Source organism: Temnothorax nylanderi, unplaced genomic scaffold (assembly GCF_030848795.1).
Source record: "Temnothorax nylanderi isolate EJ_2023f unplaced genomic scaffold, tnyl_v1.0 TNYL_tig0039_pilon, whole genome shotgun sequence".
Taxonomy (NCBI): domain Eukaryota; kingdom Metazoa; phylum Arthropoda; class Insecta; order Hymenoptera; family Formicidae; genus Temnothorax; species Temnothorax nylanderi.
The window spans coordinates 846,467-862,012 of NW_027249101.1; the positions used below are offsets into that span (position 1 = coordinate 846,467).

General features: G+C 39.8%; 3 protein-coding genes across 3 annotated transcripts in view; 2 read left to right on the forward strand and 1 right to left on the reverse strand.

The window, feature by feature from the left end:
• Pino (protein pinocchio) overlaps positions 1 to 3,888 on the forward strand; it is a 44,152-nt gene extending 40,264 nt beyond the window's left edge. Inside the window, exons 5-6 of the mRNA XM_071704187.1 lie at positions 377 to 506; positions 859 to 3,888. Coding sequence (XP_071560288.1) covers positions 377 to 506; positions 859 to 969 — 241 coding nt within the window. The 3' untranslated portion in view covers positions 970 to 3,888. The remainder of the gene's footprint in view (positions 1 to 376; positions 507 to 858) is intronic.
• Positions 3,889 to 4,191: 303 nt separating this feature from the next.
• Sdha (succinate dehydrogenase, subunit A (flavoprotein)) lies at positions 4,192 to 15,051 on the reverse strand. The gene is made up of 9 exons (XM_071704183.1): positions 14,805 to 15,051; positions 10,879 to 11,305; positions 8,332 to 8,730; positions 7,889 to 8,057; positions 7,638 to 7,804; positions 6,912 to 7,138; positions 6,642 to 6,786; positions 6,236 to 6,540; positions 4,192 to 6,009 (listed from the first exon to the last, which is right to left on the reverse strand). Exons 1-9 carry the CDS (start codon positions 14,868 to 14,870, stop codon positions 5,923 to 5,925), a joined length of 1,992 nt encoding a protein of 663 aa, XP_071560284.1. The 5' UTR covers positions 14,871 to 15,051; the 3' UTR covers positions 4,192 to 5,922.
• On the forward strand, positions 9,169 to 10,633 carry LOC139771431 (uncharacterized). The gene is made up of 4 exons (XM_071704186.1): positions 9,169 to 9,443; positions 9,668 to 9,806; positions 9,874 to 10,089; positions 10,377 to 10,633. The coding sequence occupies exons 1-4, from the start codon at positions 9,292 to 9,294 to the stop codon at positions 10,497 to 10,499; spliced, it is 630 nt and encodes a 209-aa protein (XP_071560287.1). The 5' UTR covers positions 9,169 to 9,291; the 3' UTR covers positions 10,500 to 10,633.
• Positions 15,052 to 15,546: the final 495 nt, after the last annotated feature.

Genomic DNA, 15,546 nt, shown 5'->3' on the forward strand with positions numbered 1-15,546 from the left:
TCAATGCCAACGAAGGGGTTAATACGCATCTACCGATTAATCTATAATTTTGCGCAATTCTCTCTCATCGTAATTCATCACCGGTATCATTTGAACAGTATAATTTCGCTATGTATTATCCCTGTCGCGGTATCGACGAGCAAATTTGCGTAAACCGGATGAGCTGATCGAATTGTTAAACCGCGTACGACCTTGCTTCTCTAAAAGACCGTCCTGCCGACGATAGTTTTGCGATGCAAATCACCCAGGAGTCCTCCCGCGAGCCGCGAGCGAATATTGCGCGTCTTCCGGCCGCGTGTCACGCCTCTCTGTTATTAGCATAATCGCGTGTGCATTCGCCCGACGATTCATTATCGTTATCTTGTTCTCTGCGTAGATGCGGGGTGTCGTGGAGCGAGGAGCACGTCTCCCTGGACTGCAGCGAGTGCGGCGGCTACTCCCTGCAACGGCCGTGCCCGCTCTGTGATGGACGGTGTCATACCGCGTGGAAGCGCGACCTCACCATGGTAAATATCCGACCCTCCCTCCTCCGAGAAGAACCGATAAATTTCTCCGGCCTGTCATTAACTTCCGTTCGATTTCCTTCTCATTAAATCGTTGATTAAATTTGACACTTATCTTCATTTATTTTCTTTTTAATCTTTTCGACAGTAAACATCAAATTTTTTTGTGAGTTAATTGAAAGACAAGGATTCGTATATTGTAATATTAATTCTATTAATTATGATTCGGTAATAATTTTGGGTTTGGCTGTATTTTTTGCTGTTAAAATCGCGTATAAGTTTTTCCAATTTTTAGCTGAAGATCAGAAAGCAAATAGCGACTTAATTTACGAGGTCGTCCCTGTTCTCGTTGCAGTCCCACGCGAGTGGTAAGGCGAGATGGATCGGTGAGTGTGGGCTGAGCTGCGGACCGTCCCTTGAGGAATCGCTGGTGCCCGCGTTGGAGAAGCTGCGGGCCACCTCGTGAACGGCGCTGGCCCGAGCAACCGCCAACCAAGCACAAGACTTAAATCCATCACCATCTATCTAGCGTCACCCACTACCATCGTGTGCGAGACCCAAGAGAGAAAGAGAAACGTGTGAATGCGGACCGTGGATGATATGCATTATGTTCCTGAGAAGGGCGGCTAACAAGGGAAAGAAGGACCTTTCGGGCCCTTCCTCGCGGGCTTCTTCCCCGAAGATACAAAGGCGTACCCAGCCGGTCCCTCGACATCGGGGACCACCGTCGTCGTTTATTCTCGTCTTTCAGATGAAAGTACAAAGTTAAGCGATCGACGTCCGAATTCTACAAAGAATTTCTACGTTATACAGAACGATTAACTACGTTGTGGCGAACTGCTCGAACCGAGAACGGATTCCAATTTACTTTCAGGATTTTACACCTGTGCCGTGAAGTTCATTTCGATTTCTTCTCCAGCGAGATTTCTGCTCAGAAGATTGCACTAACAATTTCTATTAGGAAATAGAATTTGATCTTTTTTCGTGCGATTTCTTGCCGTTGATATAAAATTACATTTTTGCTACGAAAAAAACTTCTTTACAAAGTTGAGAAATAGATAATTTGCCAAAGAGGAATCTTTCTGTTCGAGAATATGTCGACGTATCCATGAAACAGATTTGATTGTTTTTTTGAAATATTTTTGGATTGCAGATTGTCTTAAGTTTAGAGCAGAAATATGTATATAATATAAGCGTAAAAAAATGAATCGGAATATTCGGAATATATTCTAGAAATTTTTCTTTCTCAATTTATTCAGTTTGAATCACTTAAAATCTTTTTACAGTTTGTGTATATAAAATACGAAATGTGAAACCACGCGATGAAAAATAAGAGAGTGTAATCTCAGTTTATGTGAGACGGAGCATTTTGTCTTTAGACTTGATTAGTATTATACGAATTATATTTTAGAATTACAACAGCCAATGTCTTTGTGTAAAATAACTTTGGTAGTCGTGATTCCGAAATGTTTTTATACCATTCGGTTTGGCCGTTGTGATAATTATTTATCTTGAATTATTTGCCACTTGCACACTTAGCAGAATTGAATTTTTCGATGTAACTTCCGTTTCATGCACCTGAATCGGTTAGTTTAGAAAACGGCGTAAATCCATACTTTTCCCAAATTGAAATGGTCCAAAGAGTTTTTACGAAAATGTTTATTCTAAAGATTTTTATATTGTGCGTGTAAATAATATACTAACGTCCTTATCACATTATTAGTTGTCATTTGAAGGCGATCTTTATACATGTTTCATAAATAACATCTATTTTAAAACAATTTTAATTTCTAGACTCAAAGCACTCAAAAAAACAACCGATTTACTTGCGAAAAATTCGATTTCTTACCGCGGATTGATTATTACGAATGTTTTCCAATTTTTTGTATCAACCAAAATTGCCATAACATTTTTCCGAAGCGCGAGATTCGCATGAGCTAACGTCGCACTTCGGAAAACATACACGGTAGTTTAAATATTCGGTCGTTCCTACAACGATGCGCGAGAAGCCCGACCTTCATTTTACTTTTTTACGTAACGGAAGTTACACCTCGGCCTCTCTGTCGCGCGAAGGAGCGCGAGTTTGCATTACGAGAATCATAGGATAATTATTAGGCGACAATTTAATCGATCGAGCGATCTGACGGCGAGAAGCCCGTCCGGGGCCTTTCGCACGGGAGCACGACGTATCGATTTCGTATATAGGTGATGTTAATTATTCGATATCCCTCGCTTACAATTGTCACAACTGTATCATCTGCGAAATAATTCCGAGCTTGCGACTGTATACGATAAATATTTAGTCAAAGTTTTGCCTCTCTAGCGAGGATTTAGTGTTTAACGTGATTCAATCTTCATAGCCCTAAGGATCGATAGGCAATCGGTGTTTTACGAATTCGAGAGAAGTTATTTCCACAAATAGCAATTAGAAAGTTTATCGTTCGATGCGTTATTGTACATCTAACATCAAAATTGGTACGGCGAGAAGAGAAATGAAAAGGGTACGTAAATATATGATTGTGCCGTTTTGCATTGTAATGGAAAAATTATACGAATCTCCCCTGCGTCTATGAAAGTTTAAAAAGAGCCGATTGGGTATAGCGTTTCTCGACAAAGATAGGTCTTGCTCGCTTTAAATCGTCCGCTTTCCTGTCGAGCTTTTTTGCCAAACGGTCGGAGGCGTAGCTCAACCCTCAAGTGCGTGAGAACGTCTCGTTGAACGCGGTTCCACAATTGTATACTCGGCACAAAGAAAATTGCGAGTGCCAAAAGCAGGGATCTCATTCTTAAAAAAACAAATATCTAAACGATCAAAATCAAAATTATACAATTATTTATAATCTTTATCTTTAATGCGAATAATATTTATATTTTAAATATCTTAGCGACAGAACGCAGATTTATTGAAATATATTCATAAGTTATACATACAAAATATGATGCGCTTATATCCTATTATTATTACAATGGCGCTCGCAGAATTTGTTGTGTCAAGTCATGTTGGAAAGCATTTACGTCGTGCCAATGACTTTTTCGGACTTTTATTGTTTTATAAGAATCCCGCCTGCCGAAGCCTTTCTTAGCGAGATGTAGGAACAAAAAGGATGTTTTCAGACGTTTACCGACTTTCCTCGGTAGCGTATACTATATATATATATATATATATATTGCGAGTGCGAGTATACATGCTCATCAAAACATACATCCTCATTTATTAAATTAAACCGTAATGTGTAAAAATTGTCTGGAGTATTAGCTCTTGCGGTGAGCTTTAGTTTAATGCTTTAGAGAAAGTCCTCGGTAGTAGTTTTTATTTAACCTGCGAACTTCTTATTTATGACGAATACTGCAAAAGTATGGGTTTAATAAATACTTGCAAATAATCCATTGTGACTTGTCAATACGAGTCCCCTTTATCCTTATCCTTGTATAATTTAAGATAATTCCCCGAAAGAGAAGTATGAACCGTGTGTATTTGATATCTTTTCTCTTTATTTTATATTTCTATTATTATCTTCTGCATTAGAGAGGACTATACCACCTTTCGTCTCTCTCATGGCAGTATAATCCTACTTAATTCAAAGCAGTCTCACAAGATTATTTTGTAATCCAGTATTATCTCAAACTACATTATTGTTTATGAAAAATAAATAATCCACTGCTTAATAAATGATTTAGTTTCGCTAGGTAAAAGGTGTATCAACGCTTTATTGACAATTTTCGCGATTTATGTACATTTGCCACCATGCCAAGTAACACGCTCACACGATCTTTTTTTTACAAATCGAGACTATAACGGTATTTTGTATCTCTGTGCCGCGTATTTTACGTAACTCATGTTTTTACGAAGTACATAATATCAGTACAACGCTGGAAGACAACATAAAAGCAGTTTCAATCAATAAAATGGAAATATGCGATTATTTACAAATAATTTTTATATTCGTTATTTTATTTCCTATCGTCTTTTTTTATATTTATCTAATGTTTATTACGAAACTTGAGAAAACATTAAAATAACTTTTATTTTTATAAATTATTTTAAAAATAAGATTCTTACTGAAAAAAAGAATAAATTAGTAAATAATAATATAGTAATAAATAAACGGTTGTTATAGTTCCATAATATATTCTAGAAAAAAATTAACATTAATACCGCTTCTGTGTTGTCTTTTAGGATATATTTAAGTATACAGCCGCAACGAAAAATATATATACGAGAAAAAGCATACTGTCAAATAACTTTTTTAAATATTACGTGCTCATAATCGCATTTGCATATAAATAACGCCTACAGATATTCCAATTATTCGATCACTTTTCAAACAAAAACACAAGAGCTTATACGGAGCAATAACATATCAATTATCATCAATGTTAATTGTCATAAATATTAATTCATTTTTTTACTGTCAATTGATTCTTCACAAGAGCATGTATCGCGAAAAGGAGCACTTAAAAATAAATCAAACAATTCTTGTATATCTCCATAATGACAAAAATACGTATAAATAAACATCAAATCGATATCGAGAATGATAATCGTATTTCGCATTGGAGTACAGAGGTACAGCATCAAAGTACCATTGCATGCAACAATAACTTAAAATATCAACGCTCTATTTATAAATAAAAATCACAAAGGTTTATCATAATTTCCAATAAACACTCAGAAGGTGTACAGGAGGTAAATAATTATTTTAAGAAACAGAGCTTATTAAGATCTCCTGTCAGCGGAGTTTTTAATAAGTTCTTATCAAAGGTTTGCAAAAATCTTACTACATATGAATTTGTAATTCAAGCGAAATGACGTTCGCGATCGAGTTCGTTGGTATTCGTTGATGTTCTGCTATCATTACACGCGAGAGTACGTTGTACTGGGATCGGAGCGCAATAAGAACGTGTCGTAACTGGATACGTTGTACTATATTACAGGAGAGAAAACGTATTTCCTGAAAAGGTCCGTGTTTTATATACAGACCTCCTTCTGTTACCGCAAATTGTTCTAGTTTCGACTATTACTTGTTGAACTGAGTACCGATTTCGCTGAGCGAGATCGCGCGTACTCCCTCACGTAGACGAGAGGACAATAATCTCAGCATCGGCATCCTACAAAGACCATATTACTCCTGCTCGTGCGACTCACGGCGCAAGCGAGTGACAAGAATCAACTTTGGTGCACGATGAAGTTGGTGAGTGTATGTATATGTGTGAAATAAATTAATTAACAGGTTTGTTGCGCAATAGTAGTTTTAGCACTAGAATCGTCACGGCGACGATTTCTTTGCGCTAAAACCTCGGTCTAAATAATGCTCAACATTAGGCTGCGATCGAGAATTGCGCTGAGACCGAAATTCGGTGGCAATTGATGAGAGTCCTAGAGCGATGGATTTTAATATTGTCCATTTATAGAATTAATCTAGTAGGAACGAATCGCTGGCGGAACTGTCGCGCATTCCTGTTGATCGAGCGTAACGTCGATCACCGGTCTAAAATCCAGAGACACCTTAAATAAATAAAATAAGATTAGAAATTGTGAAATAGAGAAGTTATCGATTGGAAATATTAAAACGAAAAACAATAATAAAAACCTACTAATTAATGTGAATATCGAGCGGCGTAAGTACAAATTGAGAAAATTAAGAAAACGGGAGAAACGTTATTTATAAACACAGTAATTTTTAGATATCAATATCTCGATCTGCTGTCTATAAATGACGAGTAAAAAATACCTCTCCTGTTCTCGGATTGATCTTCGACAGCGTGTGTTTCCTCCAATGTTGATCGAAGGGTTTCGGTTGTTGATTTTCAATTGGTTTACTGTAATCGTATTCATCGATTCTCTGTTTATAATCCTCGCGAGCGTGCGCGCCACGACTCTCCTTCCTGTTCTCCGCCCCAAAGATGGTCTGCATCGCGTTGACCATGAGATTTTGCAGCTCAAGCGTTTCTACCAAATCGGAATTCCATATTAAAGATTTGTCGGCGACCTTTAGCTCGCCCAGTTTCTTGTAGATATCGGTCATCTTCCGACAGCCTATGAAAAAAGTACATAATGTTTTCAATGCTGTTACACAACATTCATAAATTCTGCCGTGCGATTGTGTGCGAAGAAAACGTCAATGGTCTTTTTTTCACCTTCTTTCAAGGTTTCGGCTTCTCTGAAGACCGCCGCATGCGTCTGCATGGTCTTCTGCATGGTCAGCCTCAATTCCGCGGTAGAGATGGGACCGTTAGCGTGTCTTACCCAGTCTAAATTAGCTACCGTCTCTTCGCCGGCGTTCTAAAACACACAAACAAGACACAACACATTATGTATCATTTATCTTGCAATAAAAATTAAATGTAGTTTACGCATATACCTATAACATTAATAGAAAGTTTATATTTGAAATAGTAGAAACTTACAGGTTTTAGGGGTCCAATCGCTTCACCAGGTTTATTCTCTTGGGCAATAGTCTTAGCGCAAGCACGCCCGAATACGACTAAATCCAATAGAGAGTTGGCACCCAATCGATTAGCGCCGTGAACAGATGCGCAAGCTGCCTCGCCGCATGCATATAAGCCGGGTACTACTTTGTCTTGATTGTTCTCCTTGGTTAACACTTGACCTTTATAATTCGTCGGCACACCTCCTGTAAATATAATGTTATTAGGCTAATCTTTTCCGTAGAATCACGTAGAAATTGCTGTGAACAAAACAGTTTGTGATAAATTTTATTAAAAAAATACTCTGTGTCACGTTTGATAAACTATTCAGAATATTTTCCTACTATAAAGAAACTCAACCGTGATGACTCCGATGGCGTCATCACTAAGAATGTCAGGGCTTTCGACTGAAATCATCAGAACATTAAGTGAAAGAAAAAACTCATCGCGTGACAGCTATTTTAGAGTTCCATTGCAAAGGCGAAATAAAATTCATTTCTTTATTGACATATTGATTGCTACGCGCGTATATAATCTGCGCAAAATAATATTTCTCAACGATGCTTTAATAAAAAATATTAATTGTAACATCCGCATTCCGCAATTAAGTATACTCTTTATTATAGTCCAAGGGTCGTCATTAAAATCAATCATTAGAGATATTGATAGTCTCTCAAAATACTTTAGTTAATTATACTTACGTACCCATATTATAATGAACGGTGGGTAAGACGGGGATGGGTTCCCGGGTCACGTCGACGCCAGCGAATATCATCGCCGTTTCCGAAATTCCTGGCAACCGAGCGGCTAGCTGTTCAGGCGGCAAATGGTGTAGCTGCAGGTAAATATGATCCTTCTCTGGTCCGACGCCTCTAAGCGGAGAAAAAGAACTATATTTACCACGAATATTTCCGAACACGCGACAAAAGACGCGTCTTTATCGGCCCATGACTTACCTGCCCTCTCTAATTTCCATTGTCATGGATCTAGACACCACGTCTCGCGATGCCAGATCCTTCGCTACCGGTGCATAACGCTCCATGAACCTCTCGCCCTCGCTGTTTATCAGATAACCACCTTCGCCGCGGCTGCCTTCTGTGATCAGGCATCCGGCGCCGTAGATGCCTAAAATGAATACAATGTGTTTTTGATTTGTGCAAATCAAGAAAGTACATAATATTAATTATCTAATAATTCTAATCGTACTTGAATACTGAAGATTTATTTCATTAAGTATTTAAAAGTTTCAATATTTAATTTCTCAGCAATTAAATGTTACTTCCATTATTGTCAATTTCTAAGAATTATCGAAATACCTCAAATCTATTTATAGACATATCGATGTTACAGCAATAATGTGCTTCTAAAACGTATTAGGTATTAGGTATTAAGTATATACCTGTAGGATGAAATTGCACAAACTCCAGGTCCTGATTGGGCAGATTGGCCCTGGAGACCATGGCGGTACCATCCCCGGTGCAAGTGTGCGCGGATGTGCAGGAGAAGTAGGCGCGCCCGTAGCCGCCGGTGGCGAGCACCGTGTTCTTGGCATGGAAGCGATGCAGCGTCCCGTCCTCCAGGCAGAGCGCGATTACACCGCGGCATTCGCCACCCTCCATCAGCAAGTCGAGGGCGAAATACTCGACGAAGTAATTGCAATCGTAGCTCAGCGACTGACCATAAAGTGTATGCAGCAACGAATGGCCGGTCCGGTCGGCCACGCAACAGCATCGATGAGCCTGGCCGCCCTTACCGAACTTGAGGGACTGACCGCCGAAGGCGCGTTGATAGATCTTGCCTGGTGGAAAGAACAAAAATGGTCCGTAATTAATTTTTATTATCATGATGGATGATATTCTTTGATTTTTATTAATATTATGATAACACTGTTATTTTTAAAGAAAATTTTTAAAAATTCTGTCTTAAATCCTTAGAGATTTAAATGTAAAGTATATAAGGTTTTGTATTAAATATATATTAAAATGTGATAAATTTTGACAAAGATAATGTTAAGATTTATTTATTGTGAATCAGATGGATTAATATACAATATACATGATAGATAGAATTCTAAAGCTTTTCTAGGTATCCTTATTCTCTCCGTTTAAAATGAAACAGAGTCTGTGTTGACTCGTTTCATTTTAAAAGTCTTATGATAAGCGACAATCTTCAACTGCATGGCAACCGAGCAATGAATGACATTTGTTATTTCCACGATATTTCGAAAAATTCGCGTTTTACTTTCTCGGGGACAAATTCTTGCTTTCTACAATTACTTCTTATCTACGAGTAAGATGTATCGGTGCATACGTAAATAGTGATAGGACAAATACACCTTTTTCGGGATCATTGGTAAATCATGGAAGACGACAATAGAAGGGAAGAAAATAATGAAGTAACGGCAGGCGTGGAAGAGGCTGGGACCGCAGGGCAACAAGAAAGAGGTTCTGATGATCAGTACCAACAGATAACAAGACCCCCCTCCTCTAGTCGTAAACGTACTCGAGACGAGTGAGTTACATAAACATAACCGATTTATAATTAAGTTAGACGTAATATATGACAGATGAACACACCTCCAGATTGCTGCCCTACATATACATATAAGTTACATCTATTTTAACACATATTTAAAAAAATTTATATCAGATTCGATCAAATTTTTTGAAAATACACACATAATTACTTCTTTATTTTCCATTTATAATAATTGTGTGATGCATATACGTGCACAGAATAGATTCCAGGCAACACGACAGAAACCCATCGCGCTCGCGATCAAGATCAAGATCAAGATCAAGCAGGCCTCCTCCGCGGAGGAGGCAATGGAAAAGTGCGAACGCCTTTCTCAATTTTATGCAAGACTTTAGGCAGGTAACGAATCGCAAAAATGGCATGGGGATAACATATGCGAGCGTTATGTAAGTGGAACAAATTACAGGATTATAACAAGCTAAAGGCAAAGGATCTATTTCGCCTCGGAGGACAAGCGTGGCGAGAAATGTCATCCGCGGAGAAGATGCCCTATGTAGAAGCGGCCAAGCAACAATCGCAGAACAATAAGAACAATAAGAACGCGCAGCAGAACAAGCCTAACAGCAGCGACTCCTCGAAGAAAGCTGATGGTCAGAAGGACCAGAAAAAGAACGAACGAGAGGTTCGTTCGAATTAAATAAGCTTTCACTAATTTCCTACATTTTTCGGAACAGAATTAAAATATTCTTTACTGTCTCTATATATTTCCTTAAACTTTGTCATTAAATTATTATATATTCAGTTAATTACATATCAATAATTCATTTAAAAAAAAAGGAAAGTTTAATATATATGTTTAATATTTATATGTCAAAGAAATGCAAAATTAGAGCTTGATAGTTTTACTAATTTTATAATTTTTACAATCTATCATTACTCGTAGATAACATACGGTTGTTTACGTTTCAGGAAAGAAAAGAAAGAAGGCGTTCAAGAAGCAGGGGGGACGATTCCGACGCGGAATCAGATTCCGCAACGTCGGGAACAGGCGCGACTATGACCAGCGACGACGTCTCGGATCTGAGTTCTTAGACGTATATTTATTAATTAAACTAACAGCAACAAGAACGTTCGGAAATATGTACACGAAACAATTTACTTCGATTACGTGACACTAGTCCTTGGTGTCGTCTTTAAATTTGAATAAAGTCTAAGATGTCATAAAACAGGTTTAGTCTTTTTAGCCGCTTTCTCTGTATTTTCTTGCAACTCTATATCGCCCTTCTATATCGCAGATTCTGTCATGATTTTATTTCATAAGAAACCTTTTAATCTTTTTAAACTTTCAGTTATTTTAATTATCTTTTTACTTTTATTACGTGGATATGTGCGTTATTTTTTAATATTATATATGTAAAATATAAAATTAAAAAATACACTATCTGTCCATTGTCTCCACTTTCACTCTCACCGTCGGTGGTGCGGCTGAAGGGCATGCCGCAGTTCTCCAGCTCGATGACGGCCTTCGGCGCTTCACGAGTCATGTAGTGAATGGCATCTTGGTCGCCCAGCCAGTCCGAGCCCTTGACGGTGTCGTACATGTGCCACTGCCAATTATCGTCCTCCATGTTGCCCAGGGCGGCGTTGATGCCACCCTGGGCGGCGACTGTGTGCGACCTCGTCGGGAACAGCTTGGTGACCACCGCGGTCTTGAAGCCCTCGGCCACGAGGCCGTAGGCCGCGCGTAGACCGGCACCGCCGGCTCCCACTACCACCGCGTCATACGTGTGATCCACCAACGGGTACTGCTTGGAGATCTCGTCGGAGATCTTGGCCGTACGATCTGGCGTGCGGTGAAACCTGCGGTTGCCGAGGAGAAGCGGCAGTCCCAGCTTGTTCTGCGGAAAGGAAGCGAAGCGGAGATACCAAGGGCAAAAAAGCGAATCGTACCGCAAAAGATTACGATGGAGCGTGTACTCATTAACTGATTCACTCGCTAGATTATTTAACGTAATAGCTGGCTGTAGGTACTTCCACATTTTGTAAAATTTCGTAATACAAAATTTAAAGATGTACGTATAATAAAAAAAAATATATATTCGGATGTGTAATATAAAATTCGAATTTTATTAGGGTAAATGAAAGAATTCTAAGCAACTAGACGGAATAAGAAAAAATAATACTGCTAAAATATATTCGGATGTACAACGTAATATAAAATTCGAATTTTATTGGAATAAATCAAAGAATCTAATGTGCAATGATATACCTACCAGACACTGTTGAATTTGTAGTGTCAATCTATACTCAATTATTTTTAACCATTCCTATAGGTCGCCGCACTGCTCCTACTCAATATTTTCGTTCGTTTAGTTTAGTTAACTAAACCAATCAAGTTAAAATAATATTATTTTGTGTTATAATATAAATTTCGATACATATAATAGTTAAAAATAACAAAATGTTATTTAACACAAGGTATTCGTTTAAATTTCATCCTTTAATATTTAACAGTGAACGGAAGAGAAAATAATACTAATACCTAGTTTACAGCTTTCTGCTTTTATAGATTCAACACGCGGTCGTTTAGGAAGCTTCAGTTATTTCCTCTAGGATTTTTCAGCAAATTGTTAGGTAATACGTCACGTGGACACGTTGTTATTTATAATGAGTCACGAATCTGCGATTGCGTATACGCGAGATCGTATAACGTATTCAATTCGACATGTTCTATTTATATGACCATATGGAGACAAGCATCGTCAATATAGATAAAATGTACCCTTATATATTTTTCAGATTATACATATTTTACATAATTAAATATAGTTGTATAGTATTACTTACATAACTAAACAATTTAATGCTATTTGCAGATAAAATTTTACGCATTCCACGATCGCGCAAGTATTGCAAGAACATTGCAAGAACAAGGCTCGTGACGAAAATATGAATATTCCTTTTATTTATTTAGGATAAAAAGTGGAAGCATTATGCAGTCAATATAAAAAGATAAGATTGATGAGAACAGCGATTAGATAGTTGTAATACTGAAACGCTGATTCGCAACTTTACGAAAAGCTGATATAATGTGCGCACATTTTTATAACGTTTTTACGAAATAATTTAACGAGCGTGTCCCTATACAAATAATCGCTTTAAAGTTATGTCTACGAATTAATTAGCGGGTTAATTAGTCGCCGGGAGAGAAACATCGATTGCGCAATGAGTCTCTTTAGTTCTTCGTCGTGTGTATCGCGTCGCAAAATAATTAAAAGTGATAAGCGCACCAACGCTCGGGGGACACTTGCAGAAAACGATAATTTTCCGTGGCTTATCGTCAACTTACGATTACTTGTACTCAAAGATAAGGCAAAAAAAAAAACATTTCCGTTCGATTTTGAGATCGCGCAGCGATATTAATACCGCTCGGTGATCTTTCGGAAAGAGAGATGAATGAATAATTCAACATCGCTGTACCAGAATACAAAACTCTCGACCTGAAATATTCCACGTTGACGAATCTCACCTTGGAAAATATAAAAAAGAAAAATTCGATTCGGCTGATTTGCTTTCAATGTCTCAGTTTCGTCCCGAGTATAAAAAAAGTAGCTTCGTTAAAAATTTAACTAAATCTACGTCGACGCGATCAACCGTTAAAGGCCGCGAGATATCGCGGAGGCGCGTCGATTATTAATCATTAAAGTAACGGCAGTGTATTTCCAGATGTAAACTTTATTATCTTTTTAATAAAACGCTCTCGGCGCGCGCGTATCTAATTCGCTGCCGGGACAAAAATCTTGATAAGAGATCTCGGCGCTGTTTGACAATCGCAAATATCTCACGCGCGATAAAACTTTACCCTCACGTCCTAATGTGAAGCTTTTCCACAAAAGCTACACGGTTGAAAATCCAGAAACGAAGACGTGAAAATAAAGCTCGATATCAATCGACGCGCGACGCGAAATCTCGTCAGGTGTGCCTCACGTTTATCTCGTATCATTGAAAAAAATTGTCAAATTTAATCTCGAATTAATTAAAACAATCTTTGACTATATAGTCAAAGATAGTCTATAATCCGTCTTCTCTATACTGTTAAATATTAAAGGATGAAATTTAAACCAATACCTTGAGTTAAATAACATTTTGTTATTTTTAACACAAAGTAGCAAGGTAAATGTCCCAATGCCGGGATTTGATTTTAATTTGCGTTATAACTTATTTAAGGACTAAAATGATAAAAATGTCCAGATATAGGTACGGGTCCAGGCATTGGTACATTTACCTTATTATTTTAACTCCATTGGTTCAGTTAAATTAACGACATATTGAGTAGGAGTAGGCCTATAAGAGTGGTGAAAAATGACTCAAATTAAGTATAATTTGACACCACAAATTTAACCAAAAAAAAATATATATGCATAGTCGAAGAAAACAATTAATATCGACGGCAAATCGAACGACGTCCTCCCGTCGAGATTTTACCGAAATAGCCCTTCGCCGCCCGCCTGGCCCTTTCAAAAAACCAGTATACCTTGCCGGATATCGATACCTCGTTCTCACCGCGCGCAAGCTAATCGACATCAACGGCCGAAACGCCGTAAAAGCGTATCTCGACTCGGGAACTCGGAATATGCATGCTATCGAGCCATCGAGCGCACACCGTTAGACGCGAGAGCAAGCGGAGCAGCCCCCGTTTGACCGACACGCGGCCGAGCATATGGAAATAGACGGTTCCGTTCTACCCCACGGTGGAGTCTCTCGGGGAACGGGCGACGGCAGGGGTTCCTCTCCGGCGGCTTTTTTTTTCCCCCGCCTTCGACAAGCCGAGGGGGATGCCGCGCGTATTCGGGCGCAACGATCGAGCAACGACGAGATTCCGGGCGCGTTTCCGGACGCGCGTATTTTATTCGTCGGGTCTCGCGCACACCTTACGTAATTGATGCGCCGCGCCGCGTCGTGCGCCACGGCGTGCACACCTCATCATCCACCGGCGGGACGCGGCGAATAAAAAATTACGTAACGAGGCCCCGGGCCTCCGGCGTGGCCCTGACCTACGTCACGAGGGTAACCCGTAACCCCGCGCGGAGAGAGAGAGTAACGGAGTCGGCCGACGGATTATTCTTTTTCTTCCTTTAAGATGGCGCGAGGCCGCTAGGAACGCGAGGTTCTCCGGGCCCAGGTGTGTCTCTCCGCGAGAGACACGTTCCAGTTCCGTCGGGGGGATTCGAGTGTTTCGAGTTCCCCGCGGGAAAGCCGGACCCCCCCCCCCCGCGCGCCGACAGTTTTTCTCGGCCGGCCCCGCGCGTTTCCTCGCCGCGGGGTGGAAATCTACGGCGAACGGGGAACGAAGCCTCTATTGTGTCGAATTGTTTCGCGAGCTCCCCGGATTCTCACCAGCGTCACCGCACCGGGCAGGCTCCTCGGCAGCAACGACGTCGACAGCTTCAGCATCCCGCTCATCTCGCGTCGCCCTGCTCCCGTACTTGGCTTCCCGTCCGAGATACGACCACCCCGACAGACAGACGGACCCGCGCGCGCTCGCTAACACGCGACTGAACGACTGAACCCTCACCCGTTATCGGCTACGGCTTCGATCCGCTCAGTTCGGCGGCTCGGCACCGACTGAGACGCCGAGCGTCGCCGGAATGTTGCGCGCGCACAGTGCTGCCAACGCGCCTGAAAACGTCCTTCGAACGTGCGTTCCGCGGCTGCATCGCGAATGAGAAATATATATGTTCGAAGATATGCCAGTTAATTTTGAAAATCGACAGTCTAAATTAGAGAACGGAACAGATCTTCTGTTCTCAATCCTTTCGTTGGTTCTAAGTTCCAACTATACACGCGCAATTATGGAAATGTCACATATATATAGATATAGAATTAACTCTGAAAATTTATATTTAGATAATAAATTTGTTTGTCTCTTGACTGCATATTTTTAGAAAAAAAAGGGACAACGATCTAGGAAACAAATTTGCATAAATAAAATTTGCTCCTTTGAATTAACTGAACGAAATAGAAAACCATTGGGTCCCGTTTTATCCGACGATCAATGCCGTTCTAGGCCACCCGGTATAATTCGAACGAGGGGGCGTAACGTGGCGCGTTAAGCATAACGTGGACCACTTTTACTGCG

Coding starts and splice junctions, on each gene's coding strand:
- LOC139771431 (XM_071704186.1), top strand. CDS start 9,292: ATGGAAGACGACAATAGAAGGGAAGAAAATAATGAAGTAACGGCAGGC. Junction 9,444..9,667: donor CGTAAACGTACTCGAGACGA/GTGAGTTACATA, acceptor ATACGTGCACAG/AATAGATTCCAGGCAACACG. Junction 10,090..10,376: donor AGAAAAAGAACGAACGAGAG/GTTCGTTCGAAT, acceptor TTTACGTTTCAG/GAAAGAAAAGAAAGAAGGCG.
- Sdha (XM_071704183.1), bottom strand. CDS start 14,870: ATGAGCGGGATGCTGAAGCTGTCGACGTCGTTGCTGCCGAGGAGCCTG. Junction 7,139..7,637: donor CACCGTTCATTATAATATGG/GTACGTAAGTAT, acceptor TTATATTTACAG/GAGGTGTGCCGACGAATTAT. Junction 6,010..6,235: donor TCAATCCGAGAACAGGAGAG/GTATTTTTTACT, acceptor TATTTATTTAAG/GTGTCTCTGGATTTTAGACC.